Here is a 14,533-nt window from a genome sequence, read left to right as displayed (position 1 = left end):
GAGAGCTATGGCTGATCCAAGGCCATTCCAGCAGGTGCAAGTGGAGGAATGGGGAATCAAATCCGGTTCTCCCAGATAAGACAGCTCTGGCTGACCCAAGGCCATTCCAGCAGCTGCAAGTGGAGGAGTGGGGAATCCAACCCGGTTCTCCCAGATAAGAGGGCTCTGGCTGACCCAAGGCCATTCCAGCAGGTGCAAGTGGAGGAGTGGGGAATCCAACCCGGTTCTCCCAGATAAGAGGGCTCTGGCTGACCCAAGGCCATTCCAGCAGGTGCAAGTGGAGGAGCAGGGTACCAAGCCCAGTTCTCCTAGATAAGAGTCTGCACACTTAACCACTACACCAAACTGGCTCTCTGCAAATAGCTGCCTCCCTCCCACCACCCAACAGAAGTGCCTACAACTGAAAGGAACGGAACATCCAGGGAGGTGCTTCCACCCGAACTTCCACTGAGCCACTCAGGTCTAAGCTATATAACAGGGGTGGCCAACGGTAGCTCTCCAGATGTTTTTTGCCTACAACTCCCATCAGCCCCAGCCATTGGCCATGCTGGCTGGGGCTGATGGGAGTTGTAGGCAAAAAACATCTGGAGAGCTACCGTTGGCCACCCCTGTTATATGACTAGCAGAGGTGCTCCCCTTCACCACTAAACTTTGAGCTGCACCCCCAATAGCGCAGGCATACAAAGATAAAGTCACATCTATCAGGACTCACCTCATCCAAAACAGAGGGCTCCTCGGCCTGCAGAGTTTCCCCAGTTTGTGCAAGGAGATGTGTGGAAAATGGGAGAGGGCAGAATACGGGGTGGGGGGGAGAGAGATTGAGGAAAGTGGTTATTTTTATAAAATAATGTGAAAGTCAACAGTTAGCACAAGACATTGAATTCTGTAGCTGCACTCAGCTTGATAGCAATAAGCAGGCTTGAAAAATTACAAGCGACGAGTCCTCAAATTCTAAGGTACACTGCAAATTCATAGAGATGCCTATCTTAGACATTCCAAAGAATACCAGATTAGAAGGCACAGCGGCAAGCTGGAATAAGGTCTGGAATAAGGTCCTTCCGGTGTCTTTCCAGAGTCCCCTCCATCTTTATCGGGGTCAATGAAGACCCATATAGTTACAGGCTTAGCCCCACCTACGATTACCAAGTGCCCCCCAGGGTAGGAGATGCCTTGCCCCCAGTAGGCCTTGCCCACTCCTGAGATCAGGGGAGAAAGAAAAAAAATCAGTTGGTGACAACACAATGTTTTCCTGGAAGTGACTTTGGTCCTCTCTAGGACTCGCTGGAAACTCCATGGTTTTATCACTGAGTTTCTGGCAATTCCTAGCAAGGCATGACATAACTTCCAGGTTTTCCCAGAAGTGACATCATCTCATCTCTGATGGCTATCCTCCCCTATCCCAGCTCCACCCAGTCTCTCACTGGTTGCCAGACACAGCACAGCTGCAGAAATGACAGGAGACAGGAAATGCAGTATATGCTCCGATGCATGTGTGCCCACGCATCCCTGGAAGTTCTACACACTCCCATTACAACTCCTGAGCATCACAACAGAGAAAAGACTCTTACCTCAAAGCCAGGGATATGGTGGATGGCCGGCTGGGAAAAGGAAAACACAAATATATAGTTTACTGTCTTGATTTGAAATATCGACACTCTCAGGCCCAGTTCTCACCTATAAAGAGTCACATGGTGGCCCCCGAAAGGCAATCACATAGAAGCATGGATCAAACTATCCCAGTCATGATCACCACTTCAGTGCAATCCCTGTTTGGAATTTTCTTGCTTTCTTTTTCTTTTCTTTTTTTGCAGTACCATGTTGAAAAATCAGCTTTAAGAACATAAGAGAAGCCACATTGGATCAGGCCAATGGCCCATCCAGTCCAACACTCTGTGACACATAAGAACATAAGAGAAGCCACATTGGATCAGGCCAATGGCCCATCCAGTCCAACACTCTGGGTCACATAAGAACATAAGAGAAGCCACGTTGGATCAGGCCAATGGCCCATCCAGTCCAACACTCTGTGTCACATAAGAACATAAGAGAAGCCATGTTGGATCAGGCCAATGGCCCATCCAGTCCAACACTCTGTGTCACATAAGAACATAAGAGAAGCCATGTTGGATCAGGCCAATGGCCCCTCCAGTCCAACACTCTGTGTCACATAAGAACAGAAGAGAAGTTCTGTTGGATCAGGCCAATGGCCCATCCAGTCCAACACTCTGTGTCACATAAGAACATAAGAGAAGCCATGTTGGATCAGGCCAATGGCCCCTCCAGTCCAACACTCTGTGTCACATAAGAACAGAAGAGAAGTCCTGTTGGATCAGGCCAATGGCCCATCCAGTCCGACACTCTGGGTCACACAGTGGCCAAAAAACCCAAAATTGCATTTACCTTTTTAGCCACCACATCACATTGTTGACTCATGTTCAGCGTATGGATCCACTAAGACCCCTAGATCCTTTTCACACATACTACTTGTAATGCTGTGGACCAAAATTATATATGGTTCCTCTTAATTTTAAGTTTGGGCAGGCTGGAGGCCTGCTTATAAATTTTTAAATGTTTTTTTTTTTTGGCAAAGCCCTAGAACCTAAAGGTCAGGCCCATTAGAGAGGGCCTTGAGTTGGTGCACCTGCAGATTCATTGCCCAGGGAACTGAAGGGAGACACCTGTGGCTGACACCCATATCTGGGTCTCATTAATGCTATTTTGTGGAGTTGAGTTCTGATTGGGTTTTTCGACTCTACCCACGAGGGCTCCTTAAGAATAAAAGATTACCTTTTTCTTTGTTCTGGGCCCTCTACGGGCCGATTGGACTAGACTCTGGGACCCTGGACTCTACGCTGGGGCTCTCTGTTTGTGGATTCAATGGACTTTGTTGCCTGATTTCTTTGGAACCATATGGTGCCTTTAGTTAAGTATATTTTGCAACGTTATTGTTTTGACTCACTGCTCTTAATGATAATTTTTAAGCCTATCTTTAAATAAACTCTTTTTTGGTTTTAAAAAAGAAGAGCTTTCTTGTCGCTTTGTGTGGGGGGGTTGTAGCAACATGCCAAAAGCTTACTCGACCGCCCCGAAGGTCGCCTAATCTACCAAATAAGAAAAAATACCTTGTCTGGGGAACTCCCGGCCACATCTGCTGTGGTTGGGCTTTCCCTGGTTTTAGAGGATAAAACTCTGAGGTTGGGCTGGGATCTCAGAGTGAAAAAAGTAATCCAGCCTGGTGGCAGTTTACCACAGGACCCGGTTTTGGGGCTGGATATTTGGATTTTTGTTTGAGCCACTATTCTAACGGCCCGCCTGGTCTCGGTCATAAGGGTCGGACCGTTACACTACTGCTAAGACAAGTCTCCCCCATCCTATAACCCATGCATTGGATTTTTCCTACCTAAATGCAGAACTTTACATTTATCCCCGTTAAAATTCATTTTATTGATTTAAGCCCAGTTTTCCAGCCTGCCAAGGTCATCCTGTTTCTGTCTTCTTCTATGTTTGCAACCCCTCCCAATTTAGTATCCTCTGCAAATTTAATAAGCATTCCCTCTATTCCTTCATCCAAATCATTGATAAAGATGCTGAACAAAACAGGTCCCAGGACAGATCCTTGAGGCACTCCACGTGTCACTCCTCTCCAAGAGGACGAGGAACCATTCACAAGCACTCTTTGGGTGCAATCTGTCAACCAGTTACAGATCCACCTAACGGTAACACGATCCAAACCACATTTTACCAACTTGTCAACAAGGATAATATGCGGAACCTTATCAAATGCATAGTATTTCAACGGGAGACCACCAAGGAAGACTCTGCAGAGACAGGCAATGGCAAACCTCCTCTTTATGTCTCTTGCCCTGATCTGGATAGCCCAGGCAAGCCTGACCCAATCAAACCTTGGAAACTAAAAAAGGGTTGGCCCTGGTTAGTACTTGCATGGGAGACTACCAAGGAAGACTCTGCAGAGGTAGGCAATGAAAAACCACCTGTTTGTCCCTTGCCTCGAAAACCCTTCAGGCTCACTGCAACTTGAGCAAAGCTCGACAACACTTTCTCCCCCCAGGAGGAAGGGAATAGCAGCTATGCAGGGAAGACACGAGACCCCGGAAGGTCTGTACGGCCCCTCCCTCTCCCCACACGTGCAATTCACTGCCACAGGAGGTGGTGGCGGCTACAAGCACAGCCAGCTTCAAGAGGGGAATGGATCAACATCTGGAGCAGAGGTCTAACAGTGGCTATTAGCCACAGCTTATCATTGGAAGACACAAAGAGCCCCGTGGCGCAGAGTGTTAAAGCTGCAGTACTGCAGTCCTAACCTCTGCTATCAACCTGAGTTAGATCCCCAGTGGAAGCTGGGTTTTCAGGTAGCTGGCTCGAGGTGGACTCAACCTTCCATCCTTCCAAGATCAGTAAAATGAGTACCCAGCTTGCTGGGGGAAAAGGGTAGATGACTGGGGAAAGCAAGGGCAAACCATCCCATAAAAACTCTGCCATGAAAACTATGGCCGTTTTCGCACTCACGTTTTACTGGCGCCACGACCATCCTGACGCCGGCGAATCTGCATGGATTTCGCACCAGAAGCTCCGGCGCTCCCAGAAGCGCCGGCTACTTCCGTCGCTAAGCCAGCGCAAACGGAAATCGCAAAGATGCAGGAAAACGTTTGCGTTGGCTTAGCAACGGAAAGCGCCGGCGCTTCTGGGAGCGCCGGCGCTTCTGTTGCGAAATCCAAGCAGATTCGCCGGCGTCAGGAGGGTCGTGGCGCCAGTAAAACGTGAGTGCGAAAACACCCATTGTGAAAACAACATCATCTCAGAGTCGGAAACGACTGGTGCTTGCACAGGGGACCTTTCCTTTATCATTGGAACGCTCTGTCTGGGGCAATGATGCTCTGTAATCTTGGTGCATGGGGGGGGGGGGGGGCAACTGTCAGAGGGCTTCTTGTGTCCTGGCCCCACTGATGGACCTCCTGATGGCACCTAGGTTTTTTGGCCACTGTGTGACACAGAGTGATGGGCCATTGGCCTGATCCTACAGGGCTTCTCTTATGTTCTTATGTGACACAGAGTGTTGGATTGGATGAGCCATTGGCCTGATCCAACTGGGCTTCTCTTATGTGACACAGAATGTTGGACTGGATGGGCCATTGGCCTGATCCAACTGGGCTTCTCCTATGTGACACAGAATGTTGGACTGGATGGGCCATTGGCCTGATCCAACACTGCTTCTCTTATGTTCTTATGTGACACAAAGTGTTGGACTGGATGGGCCATTGGCCTGATCCAGCAGGACTTCTCTTATGTGACACAGAGTGTTGGATTGGATGAGCCATTCGCCTGATCCAACAGGGCTTCTCTTATGTTCTTATGTGACACAGAGTGTTGGACTGGATGGGCCATTGGCCTGATCCAACAGGGCTTCTCTTATGTTCTTATGTGACACAGAATATTGGACTGGAGGGGCCATTGGCCTGATCCAACAGGACTTCTCTTATATTCTTATGTGACACAGAGTGTTGGACTGGATGGGCCACTGGCATGATCCAACAGGGCTTCTCTTATGTTCTTATGTGACACAGAATATTGGACTGGAGGGGCCATTGGCCTGATTCAACATGGCTTCTCTTATGTTCTTATGTGACACAGAGTGTTGGACTGGATGGGTCACTGGCCTGATCCAACAGGGCTTCTCTTATTTGACAGAGAGTGTTGGATTGGATGAGCCATTGGCCTGATCCAACAGGGCTTCTCTTATGTTCTTATGTGACACAAAGTGTTGGACTGGATGGGCCATTGGCCTGATCCAGCAGGGCTTCTCTTATTTGACACAGAGTGTTGGATTGGATGAACCATTGGCCTGATCCAACAGGGCCTCTCTTATGTTCTTATGTGACACAGAGTGTTGGACTGGAGGGGCCATTAGCCTGATTCAACATGGCTTCTGTTATGTTCTTATGTGACAAAGAGTGTTGGACTGGATGGGTCACTGGCCTGATCCAACAGGGCTTCTCTTATTTGACAGAGAGTGTTGGATTGGATGAGCCATTGGCCTGATCCAACAGGGCTTCTCTTATGTTCTTATGTGACACAGAGTGTTGGACTGGATGGGCCATTGGCCTGATCCAACATGGCTCCTCTTATGTTCTTATGTGACACAGAGTGTTGGACTGGATGGGCCATTGGCCTGATCCAACAGGGCTTCTCTCATGTTCTTATGTGACACAGAGTGTTGGACTGGATGGGCCATTGGCCTGATCCAACAGGGCTCCTCTTATGTTCTTATGTGACACAGAGTGTTGGACTGGATGGGCCACTGGCCTGATCCAACAGGGCTCCTCTTATGTTCTTATGTGACACAGAGTGTTGGACTGGAGGGGCCATTGGCCTGATCCAACACAGCTTCTCTTATGTTCTTATGTGACACAGAGTGTTGGACTGGATGGGCCACTGGCCTGATCCAACAGGGCTTCTCTTATGTTCTTATGTGACACAGAGTGTTGGACTGGATGGGCCATTGGCCTGATCCAACAGGGCTTCTCTTATGTTCTTATGTGACACAAAGTGTTGGACTGGATGGGCCATTGGCCTGATCCAGCATGGCTTCTCTTATTTGACACAGAGTGTTGGATTGATTGAGCCATTGGCCTGATCCAACAGGGCCTCTCTTATGTTCTTATGTGACACAGAGTGTTGGACTGGAGTGGCCATTAGCCTGATTCAACATGGCTTCTCTTATGTGACACAGAGCGTTGGACTGGATGGGCCATTGGCCTGATCCAATGTTCTTAAATATTCCCCCACATAATGGCTAGAAATATTCCAAGCTCAGATTCTCCCATTGCAACAAACACTCCATTTTGCCCATGCTCACAGCCCTTGCCATGGCATCGCATGCTCACCATCCAGGAAGGAGCACAGTATGCTACTGTTGTCTGCTCAGCCAGTGCAACTGTTTGCTGCAACTTAATTCCAGCCCCCCCCCCCCCCTTCCCAGCCGCCAAGATGTCAAAACCGGCTCAGCTGCCAGCTGCTTCCTTCTTGCCGCAGAGTCCAGGCCAGAGTTGCCTTCCCCAGCCAGGCACCGTTCCTGACCCTTGCCAACGTCAACAGAGAGAGGGTGCCAGCTGGCAGGGGCTGCCCACAGACAGGGCAGCCGCTCCTTCCCACCACAAAGACTCCAAGCGCACCTCCCCGCAGCACAGCACTTCCTGGCTGCCAACAGAGAGCTGTGCATGGAGCCATCACCCCCTGCCCCCGGCCAGCTTAATGGAGACATCATCCTAACGGGAGCAGACCCAAGAGCTGGGGCACCACCTCCCCCCCCCCACACACACACATCACAGGGGAAGGGGGAAGTCAGCCAGAAAGGTTCCTGTTTCCTCTGGAAACGGCTCCTTCCCATTCCACACCCCACCCCCATCTCCTAAACCTGACTGTGGCAGCGTGACACCAGCCGGCCTGCAGAGCAGTCTCTGAGCTCTATGCAGGGTGGGGGAGAAGCAAGACAGAGAAGCAGGAAAGGGGAGACGTTCTCTGGCTCTGGGAATGGGGAGCTGACCCTTCCAGAGTCTGGGGTTGCCAGCCTCCAGGAGGGGCCGGGAGATATCACAGAATTCCAAGCCATCTGCAGACTGCAGAGAGCAGGTCTCCTCAGGGGAAAGGGAAGCTGCTGAGGGCAGGCTGTATGGTGGCACGCCTCTGCTGAGCTCCTTCCTTCCCCCAGACTCTGCTCTCCCCAGGATCCACCCCCAAATCTCCAGGAATTTCCCAACCCCAAGCTGGCAACCCTATTGAGTTCCAGCAGATGTCTGGGAGGCAGGGATGGAATGCTAGCAGGAGCTCCTTTGCATATTAGGCCACACCCCCTGATGTCGCCAATCCTCCAAGAGCTTCCAGGGCTGTTTTTTGTAAGCTTCTGAAGGATTGGCTACATCAGGGGTGTGTGGTCTAATATGCAAAGGAGATTCTACTAGAATTCTACCCCTGCTGGAGGGGAAATGCATCCATCTTGGTCCAGGGCCTGTGTGAATCAGGATGAGTTGCTCTTACCTAGATTTGCTTGCTTGCTAAGCTATCCTATTATGTCTGTAATGTGCAAAAGTAACCTGTTCTGCCCTGGGAATGTGGCATAGCCAGCGTCTGAAGGTCAAGCGGTTTTATCTGCTACCCAGAGATCCCGGCTTCCACTTTTGAGAGAAACCTGTACCAGCTAGCTCAGATGGGGGTGGGGGGAGAGGGATATTTTTTATCGGTTGAGAAAAAGGCACTTTTGAGCTTAAGCAGGGCTTTTTTTGTAGCAGGAACTCCTTTGCTTATTAAGCCACGCACTCCTGGTGTAGCCAATCCTGGAGCTTACAGTAGGCCCTGTACGAAGAAGAAGACGATATTGGATTTATATCCTGCCCTATACTCAGAATCTCAGAGTAGTCACAATCTCCTCTACCTCCCTCCCCACAACACTGTGAGGTAGGTGGGGCTGAGAGAACTCTCCCAGAAGCTGCCCGTTCAAGGATAACTCTGCAAGGCCATTCCAGCAGGTGCAAGTGGAGGAGCGGGGAATCAAACCCGGTTCTCCCAGATAAGAGTCCGCGCACTTAACCACTACACCAAACTGGCTCCAAGAGCCCTGTAAGCTTGGAGGATTGGCTACATCAGGGGCATGTGGCTTATTAGGCAAAGGAGTTCCTTCTACAAAAAAAATGCCTTGAGTTTAAGCATGTAATGGCTGGAACCCAAAGGTATATCTGTATGTACTGAGCTTGGGGAGCTCAGGTTCACCAAGACTTCATCTTGAAACTATAACTGCTTCTCATTAATGAATAAACCTTATTTGACGATATCATAGAGATGACCTGCTTCAAGAGGGGATTGGATCAACATCTGGAGCAGAGGTCCATCAGTGGCTCTTAGCCACAGCATATTATTGGAACTCTCTATCTGGGGCAGGGATGCTCTGTATTCTGGGTGCTGGCGGGGGGGCAACAGTGGGAGGGCTTCTGGTGTCCTGGCTCCACTGATGGACCTCCTGATGACACCTGGGGGGTTTTGCCCACTGTGTGACACAGAGTGTTGGAATGCATGGGCCATTGGCCTGATCCAACAGGGCTTCTCTTATGTTCTTATGTGACACAGAGTGTTGGACTGGATGGGCCACTGGCCTGATCCAACATGGCTCCTCTTATGTGACACAAAGTGTTGGACTGGATGGGCCACTGGCCTGATCCAACATGGCTCCTCTTATGTGACACAGAGTTTTGGACTGGATGGGCCACTGGCCTGATCCAACATGGCTCCTCTTATGTGACACAGAGTGTTGGACTGGATGGGCCACTGGCCTGATCCAACAGGGCTTTTCTTATGTGACACAGAGTGTTGGACTGGATGGGCCATTGGCCTGATCCAACATGGCTCCTCTTATGTTCTTATGTGACACAGACTGTTGGACTGGATGGGCCATTGGCCTGATCCAACAGGGCTTCTCTCATGTTCTTATGTGACACAGAGTGTTGGACTGGATGGGCCATTGGCCTGATCCAACAGGGCTCCTCTTATGTTCTTATGTGACACAGAGTGTTGGACTGGATGGGCCATTGGCCTGATCCAATAGGGTTTCTTATCATTGATGGGGATTGTGCAGCACTTGTCACCTTGTTTTGGTGCCTGGCTTGTCCCTCCCCAGCCACAAGCCCATCCCCCCACCACCCTTGGCCCACTGACTCACCTTTTCCCTCAGAATGAGCTCAAAGGCTGCCAGCAGCTCTCCTGCCTTCCGGTTGCCCCTCAGGACGGGGTACCAGGACAGCCGTGGCATCTGCTCCAGACTGGGCTTGCAAGTGCAGCGCCCCATGAATTCGTCAGCGCCCTGAGCAGAGGGACAGAGAGAGAGAGAGAAGAAAAAGAAGGTTGCAGATTTATACCCCGCACTTCTCTCTGAATCAGAGTCTCAGAGCGGCTCATAATTACCTTCTTCCCCCACAATAGACACCCTGTGAGGTGGGTGGGGCTGAGAGAGCTCTTATAGCAGCTGCCCCTTCAAGGACAATCCCTGCCAGAGCTATGGCTGACCCAAGGCCATTCCAGCAGGTGCAAGTGGAGGAGCGGAAAATCAAACCCGGTTCTCCCAGATAAGAGTCCGCCCACTTAACCACTACACTACAAAGACACTCGTTCTGTCTTTGTGAAATGGGCTTTCCATTCCCTGAGCCCCAAGACAGAATGAGCAAAGCAGCAAGCAAGTTAATCCTAGAATCCTTGAGTTGGAAGGGATCTCCAGGGTCATCTAGTCCAACCCCCTGCACAATGAAGGAAACTCACAAACCCTCCCCCTAAATTCACAGGATCTTTATTGCTGTCAGATGGCCATCTAGCCTCTGTTGAAAAACCTCCAAGGAAGGAGAGCCCACCACCTCCCGAGGAAGCCTGTTCCACTGAGGAATTTCTCTAACTATCAGGAAGTTCTTCCTAATGTTGAGTCGGAAACTCTTCTGATTTAATTTCAACCCGTTGGTTCTGGTCCTACCTTCCAGGGCCACAGAAAACAATTCCACCCCATCCTCTCTAGGACAGCCCTTCAGGGACTTGAAGATGGTGATCCTATCCCCTCTCAGCCGCCTCCTCTCCAGGCTAACCATCCTCAACTCCTTCAACTTTTCCTCCTAGGACTTGGTCTCCAGAATCACAATACTGGAACCACGTTCCGGTCCAGGGGCACCTTGAAGTCCAACGAAGTTTAATTCTGGGTAGAAACTTTTCCTGGGCCTGCGCCCGCCTTGTATCTGAAGAAATGGGCATGCACACGAAAGCTTATCCTTGCATTAAAACTCGGTTGGTCTTAACGAAGCCGCTGGTCTCAAACTTTGCTCTTCAGCTTCAGACCAACACAGTGACCCACCTGAGTTAATCCAAATACTGTAAAACCAAAGACCCATTACAGTTTTTAAGAGATGCGTCTGAGTTCCCCAGACCCAGTTTGTGATCCCTGCAGCCAGAAAGCAGCTCTGCATGGAACACCTTCTTTGAAAAAGAGAGCCCAGATGGGCAGGGAAGAGAGCCACAGGGAGAGAAAGGGATCCTGCCTCCCTGCCATACCATTTCCTGGCTCTTTCTCACATATTGTGCAACCTCTTGAAGCTCCCACTGCCCCATCAGCTGGCTTGGAGAAGGCATTTCTCTCTTTAAATCACCTAGCCAAGCCAGAATACATTTGAAGTTGTTTTCTTTCCACCTCTCCCTCCTTCTTCTCTCCCCACCTATTTGTCCTTCCTTCCTTCCTTCCTTCCTTCCTTCCTTCCTTCCTTCCTTCCTTCCTTCCTTCCTTCCTTCCTTCCTTCCTTCCTTCCTTCCTTCCTTCCTTCCTGCCTTGTGGCTCTCAAACATCTGATCTTCATGTGTTGCAGTTCTCAAACATCTGGCGTCTATTTCTATGTGGTTCTTACATTAAGCAATTTGGCCACCCCTGTCCTGGAGCAAAAACCAAGCTGGGGTGTGTGTGTGTGAGTTATTTCCCGTTTTGCTGCTCCATGTGGATGGATGGGGCAGATATCACCCCCCCCCCCCCACCTTATTCTGTAAAGCACCTTGAGGATGCTATAGACAGAAATAACTGGGATGCGCACACATTTCCAAAGCATGGCAAAAATTTATCAGCAAATGTCCCCTTTTGATAACATTAAACCAAAAAGGACTGGGAATTGTGATGAGTGCATTTCCGGCAGGAAATTCTTCTGGGCAAATCCCCATGGGAACAAATGGGAGATGAATCGGGCCCAGCCATGTATAACACTGCTTCTCTGTGTGTCTGTTTTAGAGAAATTATAAAATCATAGAGTTGGAAGAGATCTCCAGGGTCATCTAGTCCAACCCCCTGCACAATGCAAGAAATTCACAAATCCCTCCCCCTACATTTACATTACTATCAGATGGCCATCTAGCCTCAGTTTAAAAACCTCCAGGGAAAGAGAGCCCACCACCTCCCAAGGAGGAAGCCTCTTCCACTGAGGAACTGCTCTAACGGTCAGGAAGTTCTTCCTAATGTTGAGCCGGAAACTCTTTTGATTTAATTTTATATTTTATAATTTTATATTGTAAGCCGCCCTGAGTCCGCTTGTGGAGAGGGCGGGATATAAATGTAAAGTAATAAATAAAATAAATTAATTAATTTCAACCCATTGGTTCTGGTTCTACCTTCCAGGGCCACAGAAAACGATTCCACCCCATCAAGTACAGCCCTTCAAGTACTTGAAGATGGTGATCATATCACCTCTCAGCCACCTCCTCTCCAGGCTAAACACCCCCAGCTCCTTCAACCTTTCCTCATAGGAGACAACTGAGAAGTTCTTCCTAATGTTGAGCCAGAAACTCTTTTGATTTAATTTCAACCTATTGGTTCTGGTCCTACCTTCCGGGGCCACAGAAAACGATTCCACCCCATCCTCTAGAGGACAGCCCTTCAAGTCCTTGAAGATGGTGATCACATCACCTCTCATCCGCCTCCTCTCCAGGCTAAACATGCCCAGCTCCTTCAACCTTTCTTCCTAGGACTTGGGCTTTCTTCATTATATCCACATGCACCCATATACATAGAAACATCCCTGAGTTCTTATTGCTTTAAACGTACCATATAAATATTATAATCAGGGACTCCCCATTATTGCAACCAGCGGACTCTTTACCCTCCCTTCTGGGAATGGCCATACTTACATAGGTGTCATGGTCGTAGAACTCCACCACAACACAGGGAGGGGAGCTGGCAACACTCTGGGGGTCCCCAAAGATCTCAATCTCATAGAAGATGAGCGTCTGGTCCCAGGTGGGGTTCAGGGTATTCTTTGCCACCACTGTCTTTTGGCTTTGGTGAAGGAAGGAGACGATGGCGTAGGGATCTGAAAACCCAGCAAGATCATTAAAACAGCGAAGCTGGAATACCCAGTTTTTGCTGAACTTCTGTTATGGCTCAGGGCCTCAGAGAAGGAAAACCTGGCGACATTCTGAGATTGGTGGGGAGCCCCGCCTCAAGAAGCACAGAACTCCCAAAGACTATCCTCTCTTGCACACCGAGGAGAACCTCCCTGCCAGTATTCCTCAGCAAGCGCATCAGATGTGCAAGCATCACTGCATCACTATGAATGCACCTCCTCTTTCTTGGGGAGTAGATCTGGTCCAGAGAAGAGGAAGAGGAGGAGGAGAAAGATGGAAAGGAAAAAGAGGAGGAGGAGGAGGGGAGGAGGAGAAAGAGGAGGAGGAAGAGGAGAAAGAGGAGGAGGAAGAGGGTGGAGGAGGAGAAAGAGAAGGAGGAGAAAGAGGAGGAGGAGAAAGGAGAAGGAGGAGGGAAAAGAGGAGGAGGAGAAAGAGAAGAAGGAGGAGGAGGAGAAAGAGGAGAAGGAGGAGTAGTAGAAAGAGGAGGAGGAGAACGAGGAGGAGAAGGAGGAGAAAGAAGAGAAGGAGAAAGAGGAGGAGAAAGAAGAGAAGGAGGAGGAGAAAGAGAAGGAGGAGGAGGAGAAAGAGGAGGAGGAGGAGGAGAAAGAGGAGAAGGAGGAGGAGTAGAAAGAGGAGGAGGAGGAGAACGAGGAGAAGGAGGAGGAGGAGAAAGAAGAGAAGGAGAAAGAGGAGGAGAAAGAGAAGGAGGAGAAGGAGAAAGAGGAGGAGGAGGAGAAAGAAGAGAAGGAGAAAGAGGAGGAGGAGAAAGAGAAGGAGAAGGAGAAAGAGGAGAAGGAGAAAGAGGAGGAGGAGAAAGAGGAGGAGAAGTGAGAGGAGGAGGAGAAGGAGGAGAAAGAGAAGGAGAAGTGGAAGGAGGAGGAGAAGACCGCAGTTTTATACCCCGCCCATCTCTCTGAATCAAAGACTCAGAGAGGTTTGCAATCTCCTATATCTTCTCCCTCCACAACAAACACCCTGTGAGGTGGGTGGGGCTGAGAGGGCTCTCACAGCAGCTGCTCTTTATTGCAAAACTGCAAAGGGTCCTCCTGGGGCAATACTGGGGAAGGGAGAACAAATGCACTGGCTTAGCACAGAAGCTGGGAAGGAAGCTCAGCCAGCCCCTGGGATGCTTTGCAGATCTGCACGGCGGCTTTTCCTTCTGGCCGAGCACAGGAAAGCTTCCAGGCAAGCTGGGCCTGAGTGATGTTATGGTGCCAGCTGCACAACTGCAGGTATCCCTACAGTGGAAACCAGGGCTTTTTTCATAGCAGGGGCTCCTTTACATATTAGGCTACACCCCCCTGATGGAGCCAATCTTACAAGAGAAGAAGATTGCAGATTTATACCCCACCCTTCTCCCTGAATCAGAGACTCAGAGCGGCTTACAATCTCCTATATCTTCTCCCCCCACAACAGACAACCTGTGAGGTGGGTGGGGCTGAGAGGGCTCTTATAGCAGCTGCCCTTTCAAGGACAACCTCTCCCAGAGCTATGGCTGACCCAAGGCCATCCCAGCAGGTGCAAGTGGAGGAGTGGGGAATCCAACCCGGTTCTCCCAGATAAGAGAGCTATGGCTGACCTAAGGCCATTCCAGCAGGTGCAAGTGGAGGAGTGG

At 49.9% G+C, this 14,533-nt stretch overlaps 1 protein-coding gene across 1 annotated transcript in view; it reads right to left on the bottom strand.

Annotated features, from left to right (window-relative positions):
- The window catches only part of DYSF (dysferlin), a 301,818-nt gene that overhangs the window by 130,624 nt on the left and 156,661 nt on the right, over positions 1-14,533 (bottom strand). Inside the window, exons 33-36 of the mRNA XM_060247222.1 lie at positions 12,703-12,884; positions 9,725-9,865; positions 1,569-1,598; positions 713-739 (exon numbers count right to left, since the gene is read on the bottom strand). Coding sequence (XP_060103205.1) covers positions 713-739; positions 1,569-1,598; positions 9,725-9,865; positions 12,703-12,884 — 380 coding nt within the window. The remainder of the gene's footprint in view (positions 1-712; positions 740-1,568; positions 1,599-9,724; positions 9,866-12,702; positions 12,885-14,533) is intronic.

This window comes from Heteronotia binoei, chromosome 9, assembly GCF_032191835.1.
Source record: "Heteronotia binoei isolate CCM8104 ecotype False Entrance Well chromosome 9, APGP_CSIRO_Hbin_v1, whole genome shotgun sequence".
Lineage (NCBI taxonomy): Eukaryota > Metazoa > Chordata > Lepidosauria > Squamata > Gekkonidae > Heteronotia > Heteronotia binoei.
Note: the sequence above shows the minus strand (reverse complement) of the source record. Positions and strands in the feature narration are given on the sequence as shown.